We start from the raw sequence: 18,637 nt of genomic DNA on the forward strand, positions 1-18,637 counted from the left end.
TAACCCTATGTGGATGCACACATATTGGCTCCCCAAGGGGGTCAGCACCGTTTGCGGGTGAGTCCACTACTGAGTGTAGGTGGTCCCCTTGGTTCCCGGCCTCAGCTGCTTTTCCACCGCTGACTGGAGGAACAACGAGTGAAGGCCCGTCAGTCAGGGTTGTCGGCCGATTCTCCCTGCCGGGGCGACCGCGACCACGTCTGGCGCTAGTCTGAACTTGACCTGAGGCACTCGCTGGGTTCTCCAGAACTTCCCCCATGCAGTCAAGCGGGGGTTCCTGAGGTGGGACGGCCCCTAGGGGTTCATTGCTGAGTGCAGGCTGCACAGAGCGGCGGAAATCCCCTCCTATGCCATGAGTCGTTGGCAATTCTTCTTCCTTAGTTTCTTCTACTGTTAACGCGGCGAAAATGTTATGATATTGTTCATATGGGGTACCTACATATGTAGTATAAGTCCAACTAGTAGTACAGGAGCGCGCACCAGATGAAACTAAGTCCTTTGCCGACGCCGTCGAATCACTTATTTCAACGTTGGCTCGTCTTTTGATGACTTCTCCTCCTTGACCTCCTCAATCTTCGTGTCTTTTCCATTCTCCTCCTTCTCGGCCTCTGCAAGTAACTGTCGTAGACGTTGGGTGGGGATCTTCTTGCGAGGTGGGAGTTTGACGGGGATCCATTTCAATTTGTCCGTCGGGCATTTATGGTCCTGGTTCCACCTGGTATTTCCGCACTTGAAGCATCGCTTCTCGCTCCACAGCTTGTCGATTTCCATTGGCTGCCCTGCTCCTCCATACGTTGTCCCCGTGGCATCCTTCCTATCGCCACCCGAGCCCTGGCTGCTTCTCTTTTGTGATGATTGATTTTGGTTGCCTCGACCCGAACCACCGCTTTGGTTCAAGGAGGACTTATTGCCAAGTCCTTGGGCAACGTTGTACCGATAGTTGGCGTCAATCCTCAAGACATGCCACTTCCATTCCGCGTAGGTTGTGGGGTGCGCATTGTCCCCATGCATAACCATGTTCCGAACTGTTGGTCGGATAGCGGCTTCCACTGCTTCGAACATCTGCTTCTCATCTCCGAACTCGTCGCACTTGTGGGCCAGTCGCTCGAACTTCGCGAAGAATTCCACCGCCGACTTGAAGTCCACTTGACGGACCTTTTTCCACTCCTGTTTCCAGATGGCTAACTCGGCCACCTCGCGGAATTGAACGGTTAAGTCATGGGAGAATTCTTGCCACGTGGGGAACCTCCAGTGCCCCCTTGGATCCCTATAACGGTAGTATTGGTCGCCCCACCACTCCTGCGCTTTTCCTCATAGATACCCTTGGGCGAATGTAATACGATAAGGATTTTGCCCCTGGTCGTTCATGGTGTAGTACATCGGGAACACCTGGAAGTACATTTTGCAGTGATGGAGGAATCGGTTAATATCCGAAGATACCCTGATGAAGTATTCGGGCTGCATGATTAACTTGGGTTTGACGTCATTCCATGGATTGTTCACCGCTCCCGGTGCCAGTTGCCACGGAGGAATAGGGTCCGGTGGCGAAGGTGGTACTGGGGGTACCAGTGGGTTCGGGGGTCTAGGCAGTGATCGCAGCCTCGGGTTACCTCCGGGGAGTGGGTACCCCCCTGGGTCTCCGCCTGAACTGGGTCCCATAGGAGGTGGTGGTCCCGCTGGCGGTCCCTTAGGAACCATCGACCCTTTTCCTTTGTCGGTCGTGGACGGACCAGCCCCTGCATCCGCCCACCTGTTATCTGGCTCCTCATCGCCTCCCCCTCCCGTGACGAACTTCATTGTCTTGATTGGGTGGGGCATCGGCGCCGGTCGTCGATATGCTGCACAGCCTTGCTTGGCATAATCGGGATGGCAAATATTCCATACTATGGCTGCCCGATGCCAAGTGTCGACTTCCACGATGTTTTTCATCAAATACTCGTCCCCGTCGAGTCGAGCATTCAGGTAATCCTCCCCTGCCTCCGTAAGCAGCCACTGGAGGTCCGTTATCATATCCTCCGCGATCAACTCATATAGGTTATCCCAGGTGAGCAGATTCAAGGTGGGGGGTACCTCCGTTATTGGTTCAGTGAGGACCCTCCGGATGTCTCTCATCACCTCCCTCATGATCGCGCTGAGAGGCGGCCTGTTCGGCATTCCACTGGGCGACCTCTTCGGTGCTCCACTGTCTACTCCCTCGTGTCCTCCATGGGCTGGGATGTTCCCTCCTCTGCCTCTGCCTTCAGCGATACTCTCTCCTCCACTCGGATAGGTTGGAGCAATCCTCACACCTGTAGCTGCTACTCTGATGCATCAAACACTGTTAGTTGACAGTTAATTGCGATACATCAGGAGTGTCAGTTTACATCCAGCCCATATACAGTAATTCCATCAGGATGACAAAGTGGCTTAGTAAGCTTCTCAATCTGTGTCAATGATGGCATCATTAGAAAAGAGGGCAATAGGGTTGCACACGAAACCCTAGGTTTTGATACACCAGGGTTTATTCCCAGTAAATTACCGGTAACTTACTGGTAACTTACCCCCCCTCGGCAGAGGGGTTTTCGTCGAGGTAACTTACTTGTCATGTGACAGGTAGTTGAGCGGGACAATTCAGCACTATTACATCCATATTTCAACATAGATTGTATACTTACATATGGGTGGTCTTTACAACTGAATTACCCTTCTTTATATCAAGAAAACGTACAAAAACATGAAGACAAGGGTTTTGGAAAAATTCGGCAATCGCAACGCATCAGTCAGGTGATACTGCACGTGATAGAGTAAGTAACGGTAACTTACCATAGCAAAACCACCCCCTGGGGTGGGGTCGGTAACAAACAGTTACTTACCCCCCTTAGAGGTTTCGTGCGCAACCCTAGAGGGCAATTCCTGGAATTGAACCCGGGACCTCAAAAATAAATCAAATAATGTCACACAACTTTCTCGAGAAGGCATGCTAACCACTACACCATACTGGCATTATATATATATCTTTTCATCTCTATATATACCCTCCCTCCCTTAACATTTATGACCTCATATTGATGCCCTCCCTTTGCTCCGCTCTGGTGCGCTCTTTTGCCTTTTTAGGCTCCCCAAATCAGCCCATCAATTTTGGCTGGATCCAGTGGCAGTGCCGCATTTTTAATACCAAAATAGGGGCTATTTTCCGGTCAAAATAGCTATTGGGCTATTCTCAGGCTACTGGCTGGGCCAGGGGATGGCACTATAATCTGTATAGACATAAACAACATAAAATAGAGCCCTCTAATGATGCATAGGAGCCCTGGATAGTGGGATAAAAGGGTAATATAATGAAAATCGCATAAATATTCGCTTTTGGGGGCTGCTGCATGCATTGGATCGGCTGGAGGACTTCACCAATCGATTCCCTGACCTTGAAAACACCCAAACGACCCCTCCACAGTACTTTTGGCACACTTTATTCCTGGAGATAAACGAAAATATTCGCTTTTTAGGGTGCAGCATGCTCCAGATCGCTTTGAAAACATTACCAGTCGATTCCTATGCTATAAAAACCCTAGAATACATCCTCCTTCGTAATATAGGTCCAGTATAATACAGTATAAAAGGGGGTATTAGGGGGCATACATCGCTTATTTTGTGTTTCGCACTTTGGATGGCCTCGGGAGCATCACCAATGGATTCCCTGATATTAAAAACCCCAAAACGACACCAGCCTTCATTTATAGGGTCTCAAAAACGACAGAAATAATGATATTACAGTTTAGGAGGAGCACATGTAATAAATCCTATTTCTGGGCTTCGGACCACTTCGGAGTTTTGTCTATTGTGTTTATTGACCTGAATAACACTCAAATGACCCCACAGGACAAAGGAAACCATCAGAAATACGTGATAAAAAGAGTAATAGGGGGATGGAGGAGACATACCTTATATTTCGCATTTCTAATAGTTAGGGAGGGTATTCTTGTTATATAACAGACTGTATATATTGTACAATGATGTGTACGAAGCCCCATGGATATCTGAAATGTATTGAATGAGATATGAGCAGATCATTCTGTAAAACAGGAGGAGCACATCCCATATTTCGATGTTCTGCTCATTCTATGGCCTGGGGACTATCAGAATCGGATTCCTTGACCCAAAAAACAGTAGAGGCACTTATCATCCATAGGAGCCATTTTACCCAGATAACACATACAGCCATATGTAGCTACAGGACAATATAAGTAACAAATGAGAGAACATCTTGTACTTCGGAGTTTGAACATCTGAATACCATGGATGATAGGTGGGCCTACTGTTTTTTGGGTCAAGGAATCCGATTCTGATAGTCCCCAGGCCATAGAATGAGCAGAACATCGAAATATGGGATGTGCTCCTCCTGTTTTACAGAATGATCTGCTCATATCTCATTCAATACATTTCAGATATCCATGGGGCTTCGTACACATCATTGTACAATATATACAGTCTGTTATATAACAAGAATACCCTCCCTAACTATTAGAAATGCGAAATATAAGGTATGTCTCCTCCATCCCCCTATTACTCTTTTTATCACGTATTTCTGATGGTTTCCTTTGTCCTGTGGGGTCATTTGAGTGTTATTCAGGTCAATAAACACAATAGACAAAACTCCGAAGTGGTCCGAAGCCCAGAAATAGGATTTATTACATGTGCTCCTCCTAAACTGTAATATCATTATTTCTGTCGTTTTTGAGACCCTATAAATGAAGGCTGGTGTCGTTTTGGGGTTTTTAATATCAGGGAATCCATTGGTGATGCTCCCGAGGCCATCCAAAGTGCGAAACACAAAATAAGCGATGTATGCCCCCTAATACCCCCTTTTATACTGTATTATACTGGACCTATATTACGAAGGAGGATGTATTCTAGGGTTTTTATAGCATAGGAATCGACTGGTAATGTTTTCAAAGCGATCTGGAGCATGCTGCACCCTAAAAAGCGAATATTTTCGTTTATCTCCAGGAATAAAGTGTGCCAAAAGTACTGTGGAGGGGTCGTTTGGGTGTTTTCAAGGTCAGGGAATCGATTGGTGAAGTCCTCCAGCCGATCCAATGCATGCAGCAGCCCCCAAAAGCGAATATTTATGCGATTTTCATTATATTACCCTTTTATCCCACTATCCAGGGCTCCTATGCATCATTAGAGGGCTCTATTTTATGTTGTTTATGTCTATACAGATTATAGTGCCATCCCCTGGCCCAGCCAGTAGCCTGAGAATAGCCCAATAGCTATTTTGACCGGAAAATAGCCCCTATTTTGGTATTAAAAATGCGGCACTGCCACTGGATCCAGCCAAAATTGATGGGCTGATTTGGGGAGCCTAAAAAGGCAAAAGAGCGCACCAGAGCGGAGCAAAGGGAGGGCATCAATATGAGGTCATAAATGTTAAGGGAGGGAGGGTATATATAGAGATGAAAAGATATATATATAATGCCAGTATGGTGTAGTGGTTAGCATGCCTTCTCGAGAAAGTTGTGTGACATTATTTGATTTATTTTTGAGGTCCCGGGTTCAATTCCAGGAATTGCCCTCTTTTCTAATGATGCCATCATTGACACAGATTGGGAAGCTTACTAAGCCACTTTGTCATCCTGATGGAATTACTGTATATGGGCTGGATGTAAACTGACACTCCTGATGTATTGCAATTAACTGTCAACTAACACCTTTCAAACAGAAATCTAGCAGACCAGGCTGTCTCTGTAATGAATTCAATATAATATCATACAGTGACAAGTAAATCAGATGTACGAGGGAAGAGGTATGTAATTCAAATTGTTCAGTGGAGCATATTGGGGTGAGGGGATCTTCTTTCCTTCACTAACCGACAAAATTCCTCCCATATTTCCTTTTACTCTTAGGGAGACACACTTGACCAAACCATGTCGACATCGTGTTCATGTTGAAACCCTCCCAAGCCTGCTGAGACTTGAGTGTCTTGTGTGAATCTCATACATTTTGAACTGAGGCCAGGTGAGGTTCACCAAGAGGACAAGAGCCGCCAAGCAGGAGCATGGGCTTGCTCCACACCTCACAGGGAATATTCTCGATATCGAATTCGACTTCAATAATCACCCTGGAGAGATAGCGTGGACATTTGAGCACCTGGAAGTGGAGGCTCACCAGTCGAGCGTCATGTTCATCTCGAAGTTACCAGTGATGAGGATGCAGAAATGGACATGATGGATGGATGGTGTTGCTCAGGTAGAGTGGCTCGGGAGGACTAACCATACATGAAAGGAAGATTAATCAGAGGACAGCAGAATGTCACAACACATGGACTTGCCTATATTGAAACTGACCATGTCAATCTCCCAGAAGTTGGGACACAGTCTGATAAAGCAGGAAAGCCGGCGAATGAAATGGTCATCATTGCATATTACATTTGAGTGGTGCCAGAGAGTGAGCTTGGTCAGGATGCGCGATGCAACTGGGGAGCGGTGACTCGCAAAAAGATTGAGGACTGAGGAAGATCGATCCGGTGGTGGCCTTTGCTGGATATCTGACCCTTGCTGCACATCGTGAATCTGGCTGGCACTGATAGAAGTGGCTTCGCTGCTGCCCGACATGTATGCGCAAATACTGACGCCCTGGGTCTCCAGATTCACAAGGTTGGGGTAAGACCTAATGACGGAGATGAACTGATCTTCGCTGCACTTGACGTTGTGAAAATCCAGGATGCAGACATTGGGGAACGAAGAGACTGCATTATTGATCAAGACAGGAAGGTTCCTCGCCTCGAGTCAGTTTGGGTCCCAGATTTGCATTGATGGGGAAGCCGGGATTCTTGAGTTGCGCGAGGATAAGAAGGATGTATTCATCGCATCCGATCCGCTCTGATTTGCCATTCATGTACAGAGTGAGACCATGGATGTTTATAGCTGCTGGATCGACTTCCTCTGGAATCTCGAGTGCCTCGAGCAGACTGGGAAATGTTAGCATACAAGGCCTGAGAGGTGTACATCTGGTTCTTCCTATAGTTGAGACAATCTAACAACTTGCACAGTGCAAAGACAGTAGGAGCCCTTCGTTTTGGGCGGAATTGTCAATTTATAGTGAAGAAATTAGGAGGTGATGAACATGGAACAGGACGGAGGCTAACCTAGGTCCAAATTGACGTGATGGGAGTTGAATGTTGAGGAGACAAAGGAGACGCATATTTATCTTGATGGTAATGATAATGATATGAGCCACTCGAGGAGCTGCCGAAACCCTTTATTCAGTCGCTACAAATGGCTCATTAATATCGTGATATATGCGGCTATCCTCCAGGTATATCATATGTTTTGATATCTTATAACATTGGTGGAGATGCTCCATCGTTCGCAGCCAGTATCCAGGGGAGGGAGAGACAACTTACAAAAACAAACGCAGGGCGATGGAAAGCGTCAGAAAGTTTTGTGAACGGCCGAGATGGAAGTGGAGATGGTTCAAATAAGAATTTCATATTGGCAGATTTCGAGCAGGAAAAGGGTCAGAGGGAGTTGATGAGGTGAACAAACAGATACAAATGACCATTTGCAATTGGCAGATTTTGGGAGTAAATATGGCTTGGAAATTTCGGGTCGGGTAGACCTTGCTTACCAGCAAGGTAACTTCAGCAGGGAAACGGTTGCTTGGGAATTGCCGGTGAATTGACAGGTATTACCAAAATTAGCTACAATACCCCGGCTCTGAAATCCTTGATCTTACGCTGTGCCAGCGCATATCCATTCCAATAGAGAGGGGATGCCAACCCTCACCAGGCATGAGCCATGCCACCAGAACACGCGGGTCGCATGTGAGCACTTCCGTGCATATCCATTCCCCGGATCCAGTCAGTATAAGTCAGACACTCACCGCTTCTTCATACATACTTGCCGTATACCAACATGTCAGCCAGTCTTTTGCATCGAGCCAGGAATTCGTAGAAGAACCTTCAGGATCCTGAGCAGATAGATTATGGATGATCCGTGGCTTTTGCTGGTCAAACACAACACCCATTGGTGCTGTACGGAAATGACCTCCAAAGAACACGTGAGCTTCTTCAACACTCAATCCTTCTCCCATTCGTCCAGCCGCAATTTCGTCTTGTAAGTAATTTTCAATGATTTCGGGATTAGCTTCAGCTGAAGGCATATTCGGGGGTAGAAAAGTAGAAGTGAGAGGAGGAGGGTTACCAATGGGGGAACCATAAGTAATATCAAAGAGTAGATTCGGATACTTGTCCAATAGATTATACTTTTGAAGGGTGTGTCGCCATCCCGAAGGTTTGTATGGGGTGACGACTTTATGCGCCTCAGTTACGAGTGCATTTTGTCGCTCCATGGTGAGTGTCGGCGCATTGAAGGAGCACATATGGATACCGTGGTTGATGGAAGGCTCGATTCTGCAGACTGTGAGGTTGAAACGGACACAGACAAGCTTGTGATCTGAGATTCGGAGGAGCGAACTGTCCCTCCACTCGACAAGAAAGGACCGTCCGCTTTTACTAGGCGTTGCCGCCATGCAGGAGTCCGCACGATGTCCAATGAGGCCACATCTAAGGCATAAGGGCCGAAAGGAACTGGAGCGACTAGCGTTGTCCCGTTGAGTCATATCGTAAGGATTAAACCGCTTGTTTGTATACCCTCCATTCCCTTTACCTCGTCTGTCCTGGCCTCCATTTCCTGCAACTTGAGTTTCCCGTTGTCTGAGGAGGTAATTGTCCTTCGCAGTCTGCACTCCATCTGACCAAGACTTCGCAGAAGGATCAGGTATGAAGGGATCCTTGAAGAACTTCGCCCGGAAATCTCGGTCGAAAGACTTGTATGCCTCAAACCACATAGCGAAATTGGGATCAGTTAACATTGTGTGCAGATGTTCATTAAGGCCTTGAAGAGTTCGCGGTCCACAGCCTATATCAGTGAAAAACTCGAGAAGATTGTTGTAGCACACGAGGAAGTCAGCCCTGTTTAAGTCGGCTTCAGCTGGTGCTTTGGATATGTCGAGGACACTGAAGTTCTTGCTGGTACCGTCTGATCCAGTTCGAGTAATCTTGATCCGAGGGAGAGAGTCGTCGGAGTACTGCAACGTGTGTAAATAGGACGGGTGAAACATGGACAAGGGAATTGAAATCTTGTGAACCAAAAGTGCCTTGTAATCCTCGTGGAAGGCAATGTCATTAGGATTATAGGCCGTCTTGTTCTTCTCTGTCATGGCATCAGAGAAAAACGTCGAAAGTGTGGCGTCCATGGATGTTGCAGTGGTGGCAGATGAAGCAATAGTGGCAGCAGCCTTCACCGGAGAAGCCGATGCCGCTTTGACTTCTACTGCCTTACGCACGGTGTGAATGAGAACGTCGGACTCATCCTTTTCGTCGTCTGAGACATCCTTGGGATCCTTTCCCTGCGCCGTCAATTCCTTTCGTCTATCTGCTCTTTTCATGTTTCTCATAGCCACCTCCTTGCTCATCTTCGCCCGTAGCTTATCGAGGGCGATATCCTCAGAACTTTTCGGCGGAGACTTTGGGTTAATCGCGCCAATTGGACCTGACCCTGGGTTCGCAGGAGCACCGGTGGCTGATTGTGACATTTATGGGCAATAGAGAGATGTATTAGCAGCTGTAGAATAAGAGAACAAGTCGCAACGAATTGGAAGATTGGCGGTGCTGACTGCGAGAGGAAGATGTCCAACGATCTCTCGCCGCTTAGTCAGCACCTTATGAGCGCTGTCCTCGCGTGCTCGGACTGCTCTCAACGTCTAGTAAAGCAGCGGCCTTGTTCGGGCCGGGAGTCTAACCTTAGTTTCAACCACGACGACGACCATTTTCTCTCATTCCAATTCCAATTATCTGGCGACGCTTTTATTCCATCAGACTCAAGTTCAAGGATCCATGTGGACCGTGACACCACCTCTCTGACTTCGTGTCCATCGTTGAAGAGCGTCATGAACAGTGCTGTGCTTGTGTCCGTCTCGAAGCTGACGCAGCACCATTGACCACAACGTCGTGTCACATTAGAGCTGAATTCAAGGGAACACAGTCTCGATGTCAGATATGTTCAGCTGGATTTAGTTCAGGCTGATACTCTTGCGAACAACTCAGGTCTGCCTCGCCATTTATCTACATTTGCTGAAAATAACAACATCCTCAGGAATAAGCTGCATGTCCGAACCATAGCAAGCCCGTAACATTCCGGTCGACTTCATCCGAAAAGCCTTCAAGTTAGCAGACCTTCCTCCCTAGCTTCGCCAGAGGACTGCGCATACACGTCGAACGTATCAACTTTCAGAGCTTAGAATGTCATCTTCGATCTAGGCTGCCTAAGGTTTTGGTATGCATGTGGTGGCGCCGAACTTTTACTCGGTGACGCTGATGAGATTGAAGAGGAGGATCAATGTGTGCCAGGCAGAAGCACGACGCTTGTTCTGTGGAAGTTGGTGAGAAAAATATGAGGTTCATTTGCACACACGATTAACCAGCGTTTCAAGCTCAAGCACCGAAGCCACCATAGAGACGGCATGTTTTCCCCAATATTTCTCGCTTCTACACGACCCATTTCGGGCTAGTCAACTTTCGGGACGCTAAATCTTCATGTCGAGGTGGAGGGAGACTACGGAAACCGGCTGCGCATTCAATTCTAGGTTCTGTGAGTGCTGAAGAAAGTGATAGTTTCTTTTACTGAACCCTCGCATAGGGACCGCATATATGCGGGTATTCGGTTCGAATAGCATGACACCAGCATACTAACAGTCACGCCGGGTCATACTCTCAAAGGCTAGCGAGTTCGTTACTATATCGTGAAAACCTTGTGATCTCTTTACCTTGGATACATAACCTTTTGAAGTCTGCTATCATCAGGGATTGGTACCACATCTCTTACGAGTCTCTCAAGACATCCTTGAATAATCGCGCTCCTGCTCATTCGTCATTTTGGTCAACTTCTGACCTACGTCCTACCAGTGCGGGGCCACGAAGAGCGCGACTATGGAGCATCAGCCTCAGGGACGATGGTGACGCACCTCTTGCCGCCCATGCCATATCTGCCACTACCATTCCAGACAACACCGCACTAAGGATCCACGTCATCCACACCTTTTTGCCGCGGATCCGGTTTGCATTACAATCGCTGCCTTGTCTTCATTCCATTCACCAGGAGAGGACAAGTCAAGGTCAATGTCATGACATCTCTTCTCCGACAGTCATTGAACTGAAGTCGCCGCCGTATCAGGACCGTGACCCTAGCTATTCCTGATTGCCTCGTGCCCCTACCAATGCCACCACTAACACAAATCCAAATCCACCTGACATCTATTCATACAGTTTGCTAATACTTTCGAGGTTCATGAATATGCAGCTGATTCAACCGTATTTATGTCACTTTGATGTGCGGAACGGCTGCAATTCGCATAGAAGCAGACAGACCAATCTTATGGTTGGTTTTCGCCTTCAACCAGGTCGACATACGCCATCAGCGCACAGTCTCTTCCAGCCCACTCTAAATCAGGTTTTGACATAGAGACGATGCAACACTATCAAGAGACCGGTATGTCCGGTGGGCTGGGCTACGCCAACTAGTGTTCCATAATAAGCACATGTTCACGCTCATGTGAGCCTATCATTAGTTCCCATTCAAATGTAAACAGAGAACCAAAATAAATCCTTCTCTAGTGACAAATATGACTTCGTAAGGACACGAAGCAAGGGAGAAATCACCCACGGCAACTCCTTCCAATGATTTCGACTCTCCTGTTGGCGTTTCTTCTGATTGGTGCCCTGGTATTATATCGTTTGTCCCTCCTTTTTAATCGTCGACGACTACCTCTCCCTCCTGGACCCAAGGGACTCCCCCTGATAGGGAACCTCTGGGATGTTCCCGTAGACTACCCATGGCTAACTTATGCTCGATGGGCTGCCACCTATGGCGATGTCTTATATCTGGACACGCCCGGAAATCCGACCGTTATAATCAACTCGGTTCAGGCAGCGACCGATCTGTTCGAAAGACGTTCTGGGAATTATTCTGATAGGCCGGGTAAGGATGGATGATACTATACTGTCTGAGGATTGATAATATCATGCAGATTTCACCATGTTAAAGCTAGCGGGATGGGACAATAATTTTGCTTTTATGCGATATTCTGATTGGTGGAGGTCAGTGCAACCACCGTGTGGTCTAATTCTTCTCCTTCCTTCTTCTCTTCACAGAAAACACCGCCGAATGTTTCACCAATACTTCCAGCCTCGTGCTGTCCCGGCATACTACCCTGTGCAAATGAAAGCCACATTAGACTTGCTCCAACAGTTGCATAGATCTCCCGATGCATTTGTCAAGCATGTCCGCCAGTAAGCGGGGCGTATCCATGTAGCTTGGTCGCCGGAAACTAACAGTCCTCCAGCCTTGCCGGTTCCATCATCATGAAAACTGTCTACGGATATGATGTAGATCCAAATGGTGATCACTTCGTGGAATTGGTGGATCAGGCTGATGAAAGCATTCGCGCCACTGCGATCATCGGAGCCTTCCTCGTTGATTACATTCCCAGTTTACAGTACCTTCCGCGTGCGTATGTTTTTATCTGACCGCTAGCCTGGGGTTTATATTGAAGGCGGCGTCATTAAGGATGGACGCCTGGTGCAAAGTTCTTGAGCCTTGCCTCCGCGTGGAGAAAAGACGTTGAGGATATGACAGAAGAGCCGTTTAGATATACGATGGAGTCATTGGTATGTCCTTACTTGTTGGTTGATATCAATTGCGATCCATATTGACGCTTAATCAAGGCAAAGGGCAACGCACCCCCTTCATTTGTGGCGGAAAATTTAACAAAGAACGAATCATCAGAAAATGCAAAGCACCTCGAAATTGTTAGGAATACGGCTGCGGTTGCTTATTCTGGTAGGTATTTCTCCGCCCTTGTTGAGCATCTGATTTAATGCTAAACTTTGATTAGCGGGAGCTGACACAGTGGGTTTTCATTCCGAAGTATCATTCGCAGTCTCTAATCCTTCTAAAGACCGTGTCTGTCATTCTTTCCGTGATACTCGCTTTCCTTCTGTACCCAGAGGTACAAGCTAAAGCCCAAGCTGAGGTGGATGCCGTCATCGGTCATGGCACCCGTCTACCGAATTTCGATGACCATCCGCAGCTGCCCTATATTGATGCCATCGTGTTGGAAGCACTGAGATGGAAACCTGTTGCACCACTTGGTACGTGCTTTTAGATTTGCGAGTATGCTTGAGTTCATTAGTTTTGATGTTAGGTGTCGCTCATCGTACCATGGAAGAGGATGTTTACAGAGGATATTACATCCCTGCGGGTACGTTCCGAGTCCCTTGATATTGTCAGTTGACGCTTATCGGTCTTCCGTAGGCGCCACTGTTATTGGCAATGTTTGGTCAGTCACAAGTTAATCTATGATATTGAGGCCTCGGATTAACAGACGACGTAGGGCCATGCTTCACGACGAAAAGGACTATCCTAACCCTCTGGTGTTCAATCCCGACCGATTCATGCCCCAAGATGGTAAAGAAGTCCAACCTGAACCCACAGTCGTATTTGGTTTTGGAAGACGGTACGCACCCTGTAATATAATCACGTCCAATGACCTTAATGATATTATTATAGTATCTGTCCTGGCCGTTATCTTGCAGTAAATACTGCTTGGATTGCTGTTGCATCTATGGTTTCGACATTGTCGTTCTCCAAGGCGGTGGATTCTGAAGGTCGGGTCATTGAACCGAATAATACCTATACGAGCGCTTTTGTGAGGTAGGTATTCCGTGCCGGATATCCTAAGGCGTGTTTTGATTCGAGTGTAGTTTTCCCATGCCTTTCAAATGCATGATCAAAGTGCGTTCGACTGCGGCGCAAGCGTTGTTAGATTAGGATAGATTGCACCTTTTTTGGATCGACTGCTTTGGTCGGAAGGCTGGTTTACCTTCCTGGTTATCGTAGCGTACGATGAGCGTTTTATACCCCGAAGTTGGTGTATGTGTTACCGGGTTTAATCCTCTTTGATCTTTTAACACTCGTCCGTACGGACTTCTGTACAACTAAGCATTGTGCCCATCGTTATTACTGGTTTTTCGTAGAGTATATGCAAAGGTTCCTGTATCTGTACTGAACGCGAAGTATAGTTTCGAAGAAGGCTTTCAGAGCTTATGAATGAAAAGATCGATGGTCCCGGCAATTGTAGGTACTAGGTAGTACGAAGGATATGTTTCTTGCAAAAACTACGAGTCACGTCAGACCACTGGACTGATAGTCGAAAGAAGCATAACGCGTATACTATCCAGAACCCAAGATTTTAAAACATTGCCACAGCATCTAGAATTACTTCACGTCCGCTTTGCTTCAGCCCTAGAAAACTTCCCTCCATTTGAGCTTTAAGCGCGTCCCATTCTGCTGGCCGTGGTTCAAAAGTAATTGCAACGTACTGCAGCGAAGCCATCTTGTACGAAGTCAAACAGCTGTCCAACCTCATCCAGAGGTCTTCCCAATCCAAAGCCGGGTGTCCTTGGTGCGGCGTGTATGTTCTGATTGTGATGGTAACTGAACGAATGACGTTGTGTTTATTCACCGCAGAGAGGTTGGAGATCCACCACCGTAATATATCGCTTCCCCCAGCTAAATGCGCCCTGAAGGTGGTGATTGCAATGTTCTCGATACGAGATACGTCAAGCGTTGTTGAAGATAGATGGTTCGACAATCCTGTAAGCGCGAGTTAATATATGGTCTGATTTTAGTAGTCTAACAATCTCACACACCTTGCTTGTTATGGTCTACGTGGAGAAGCTTGAGAGAAGTGCCCGGAAGGGCTAAATACTGCGCGAGATGCAGTAGAACGATAGCCCTCATACCAGAAAGGTCTACAACGAGTGAACGAATATTTTTGAAAGAAAACGGGCATGGATGAGATGATAGGGCCGACTTCAGAAGGCCGGGTGCCTGAGAAACTAAAGTGTCCTGAGAGTCTGTGATGTGCAAGGCTACCGGAGCGGGGGTACGATGAAGGGAGTGGTCCAAATGGCACTCCGGTATGGGATGAATTTCGCATGTGAAGTGCACTTGTCGCAAGTCGGGTGAATTTTGCATTAGTGAGCATACCTCGCCCATTGTTCTGAAGTTAAAGGAGTCGTCGATGTGGATGGTGTGGTAAGAACGGGATTGCAGACTGGACACAACAGTGTCCGGCATGTGGCACCAAAATCCATTGCAAAGGGACAAGTGGGTGATATTGACAAGAGATTCGATAACTGTCAGCGGTCCGTAAACTGCAGGAGCATGGATATCCAACATCTGCAAGATTGAGATTTGAAGCCTTTGGAAATATAGGGCGAGCTTGGGAGACAGCGTGATCAACTTCCGGAGGCGGTCAGAACTAGTGCTGTCTGCTATTACGACGACGGAGAACAGGTGGACCCTGGTCCTGGGACAAAGGGCCTTGCAAGCTAAGGATGCTTGCTTTAGAGATTTCTTGTCATACTGCAGCTCGTCAATGATGGCGTCGAGAATTTCTTGGGGGAGACCTGATGGTTCGGAGCGTCGTGGCATTCTGAAGGTAGATATCAGATAAGTAGGTCAGAAAGAAACAGTGAGGCATGGTATTTACTTGGTGCTGGGAACCAGGCGATGTTGGGTTTGAACGACTGGGTGACGCGCGTCGCACAATTGATGGTCGGAGTAAGAACGACAAATGAATATGAACGCGGCCGACTACCATAACCTCAATCGGCTACTTCCGGTCAAATTTTCCTTCAGATGGATGTGTTTTTTTTTTTCGATCTGGTGCTTTCCGAGTGAAAAAACCTATATATATATATATTATTCAAGAACACGGACATTTTATGCAGTGAATATTTACTTACTACAACTCACGCTAACGAAGCAAAGGTAACACTAAGGAAGGCCACTGTAACACTAGCTCCCACAGCAACTGGTAGAGTACTTAGGAGCGACACAAACGAAGGATGAGGGATTTGAATAGTGCCGATATAGATCAATCCATATTCTCTGCTGACAAGCCGTTCGACGTAGATTGTTTTTCGACTTTTCTGGATCCGCATAATGGTTACAGAGTTTATGGGAAAATATCGATGACTCGGATACGGTGATACGAAAACGGAGGAAGGAAATCGAACACAGTTTCCCAGAGACAATGCCGTCGTTCCCGGGAGCACAAGGATCTCGTCACGGATCGCGTCATCGCGTCAGTGTATCCGACAGATTTACTGAGGACCAGTCGGTACGGTGGTGCCATACCGAATGGTCACTCTAGGCGGGGATAAGTCGTATAGCGTAGCGTCGATGTGCCAGTAATAGAATCGGTTTTCTCCATCGGTCCCATTCTGCTGTAATTCTCGGGATCAAAGGCCTGGAAGGATGTTTAGGTTGTTCTCACTGGAGATGTAGATAAGCATACCTTGATCGAAACATACCGCTGCTCTGGTGACGGGTCGACGTCGGGAGACAGCGGAGCATTGCACTGGGGATGGTGAGCGTTCGGTATGTGCGTGAAGTCAAGCAACGCACCCTGTACAGAGCATCACGGGATACCTATCACTCATTCACCTTCAATCATTCCTTCCAAAGTCGATGCATGAATTTTCGCTCAACCCACTAGTTGTTCTGAGGTAGTGTAGAATGCCAGCATTGCCATCAAGGAATTGGCGGAAGGAAAGAAAGAAACGGATATCGGTCTGCTCTTCCCTAGAACCATGGATATTGGTCCTTGAAATCGCAGCCTATTGTGTTCGCATCAGAGTGAGGAAATACAGAAAAAAAGGAGAGACACACCACTAAACCATCTGGTGAGCACGAAGAATACGAAATCGCTGGCAGGCTATCACAATCCTGTATCCACAATGGAATGTATGCGCCTGTAAACGATCAGAGTCCTTGAAAATCCTTGATACTTGGATATTCGCAAATTATCACGAGCATCTGAGAAAAAGGCGGCATTGGTGGTCGTGTTGGCCATTGGTGAAGGAGCGGGCGATCGGGCCGGTCCAACTTTCAACCACAACTGATGACTTTCTTCTACGACGATTTCCCTACCTTCGATTTCTGAGTTCTAACCGTAAAGAGCATGTATGAAGTGCACAGCTATCAGAGTTCTGATACGTTTCTTCGCCTTGACTTGAACCTAGACCTACTGTTGCAGTTGCGCAAGTCTCTTGGACCAATCTTGGACAGTATTCTCCGAGTCAGCTATCGGATTTTGTTGACTTGTACCATGGCAATGCATCACATCGGATATCATCCCGAAGCAGTCATGCACCAGAAGCTTTTAATCATTCTGTTGGCTTCACCTCTCTTTGACCGTTGTATTGCCTGGAGCGTCGAAATCACAATCAACATGTGTTTCACGGGCATCCCATCGAAAATACGAGACGATCTTGATGGCTACTTTCTCGAGTAGAGACTAGACTGGTTTCCGCCGGCCGCCCTTTGTTTATTATATACGAGGTTTCAACAGACTCCTCCCCCTCCCTCCTTTGTCTGCCATGACGAACATTAAGCTCAGTATTCTATATAATACGATAAGATTAACTTGTCAAACTTTAGTTTATGGTGAGCACCGCATCTCTCCCAGTAGAACAGTTGATCCAAACCTTAACGCCCAGACATGTATATAATTATCATGTCGAACTGTTCTTATGTTATGCTGTGTGGCCCTTTCTTTTATTAGCATCCTGCCATACCACTGATAGCCTTCTACGTAGGAAGAGAGGTCTGCGAAGCAGATCACGTATCTTACTGTTCTGCATGCTGGTTTTCATGTTTTCACTGTCAACGGCCTATTGGATCCTATCGTTATATCAAGTCGTGCTCATCATCACTACCTCATTCGTCCATGACATCCCTCTGGACGAGATAGCTTTCACCCCCGGCCGGGATGGACAAAACGTGATGAACGCTCTTGTCCTCCTGAATATGAGCATCTATTTTCTGTGATTTTAAAGGATTTGTGTCCAACGCTTCATAAGTATGTGCTAACCGACGGCGTCGTCGTTTGGCGGGCTTGGGTCCTCTGTCGAGACGAGTATAGCAAAAGTCTGATCCTTCCTCTCGTGTTCTTATGCTTGACTCTCTGTGAGCTCTGGTTCTTATGCCGTCATATTAATTCCCTCTCACAATCAACGTACTAACAGTGTCCATCTTGGTTACAATCGGATTGCGCATCACAATAACCGCTATTTCCATTAACCGGCAGATCATCACGACTCATAGCAGGTCATCTCGTGCACTTGATTACTGCAGGTCGCAAACGTGGTCCTATCATTGTTGACCAATGTTTCCTCTACTTCAATTGTCGGAATCAAAGCTCGGTCTGCTTCATGGTTGTTCCTTACATTATAGGATCCGATCTGTATCTGTACTAGGCGTCATAGACACTGGGTAACATCCGAGCTTCGGATGAAGCGGAAAAATATAACTGTAGCAGAACGAATCTTCACTTTGCTTGCCGAGTCCGGGATCACTTACTGTCTTTCTGGAGTATGTAACTCCAATGATTTTAATCACAGCGGATTCTCAGTTTCCCCAGATAACGCTTCTGATTGCCACAATGATTCGACTTCCATTTGGCACCCTCGGCGACCTCTACACTCCGGTCAGCGTCCAGTTCGCAGTATGTATTCACTGGTACTCGTTCT

At 47.1% G+C, this 18,637-nt stretch overlaps 2 protein-coding genes and 2 pseudogenes across 4 annotated transcripts; 2 read left to right on the plus strand and 2 right to left on the minus strand.

The window, feature by feature from the left end:
• Positions 1-2,883: 2,883 nt before the first annotated feature.
• EV420DRAFT_t65 lies at positions 2,884-2,981 on the minus strand (annotated as a pseudogene). Its single transcript has one exon. The product of its transcript is annotated as a tRNA-OTHER (tRNA).
• A 2,472-nt stretch (positions 2,982-5,453) lies between these two features.
• Positions 5,454-5,551, plus strand: EV420DRAFT_t58 (annotated as a pseudogene). Its single transcript has one exon. The product of its transcript is annotated as a tRNA-OTHER (tRNA).
• A 6,162-nt stretch (positions 5,552-11,713) lies between these two features.
• EV420DRAFT_1636463 (cytochrome P450) lies at positions 11,714-13,865 on the plus strand (the record flags this gene model as incomplete). Its single annotated transcript, XM_060476588.1, has 13 exons — positions 11,714-12,014; positions 12,064-12,133; positions 12,188-12,325; positions 12,379-12,542; positions 12,603-12,703; positions 12,761-12,875; positions 12,931-12,944; positions 12,994-13,186; positions 13,240-13,296; positions 13,350-13,374; positions 13,429-13,551; positions 13,605-13,748; positions 13,799-13,865. The coding sequence occupies 13 exons, from the start codon at positions 11,714-11,716 to the stop codon at positions 13,863-13,865; spliced, it is 1,512 nt and encodes a 503-aa protein (XP_060336729.1).
• Positions 13,866-13,971: 106 nt separating this feature from the next.
• Positions 13,972-15,692, minus strand: EV420DRAFT_800329 (uncharacterized protein). The gene is made up of 3 exons (XM_060483501.1): positions 15,592-15,692; positions 14,747-15,534; positions 13,972-14,690 (listed from the first exon to the last, which is right to left on the minus strand). The coding sequence occupies exons 2-3, from the start codon at positions 15,531-15,533 to the stop codon at positions 14,287-14,289; spliced, it is 1,191 nt and encodes a 396-aa protein (XP_060336730.1). The 5' UTR covers position 15,534; positions 15,592-15,692; the 3' UTR covers positions 13,972-14,286.
• Between the last annotated feature and the right edge of the window lie 2,945 nt (positions 15,693-18,637).

Source organism: Desarmillaria tabescens (genome assembly GCF_030435595.1).
Source record: "Desarmillaria tabescens strain CCBAS 213 chromosome Unknown EV420scaffold_4, whole genome shotgun sequence".
Taxonomy (NCBI): domain Eukaryota; kingdom Fungi; phylum Basidiomycota; class Agaricomycetes; order Agaricales; family Physalacriaceae; genus Desarmillaria; species Desarmillaria tabescens.

What these genes read in the sequence shown, in the direction of transcription:
- EV420DRAFT_800329 (XM_060483501.1), bottom strand. Translation starts at nt 15,533, where the DNA reads ATGCCACGACGCTCCGAACCATCAGGTCTCCCCCAAGAAATTCTCGAC. An exon ending in CGTAGACCATAACAAGCAAG is followed by an intron (nt 14,691 to 14,746) that starts GTGTGTGAGATT and finishes TCGCGCTTACAG; the next exon opens with GATTGTCGAACCATCTATCT.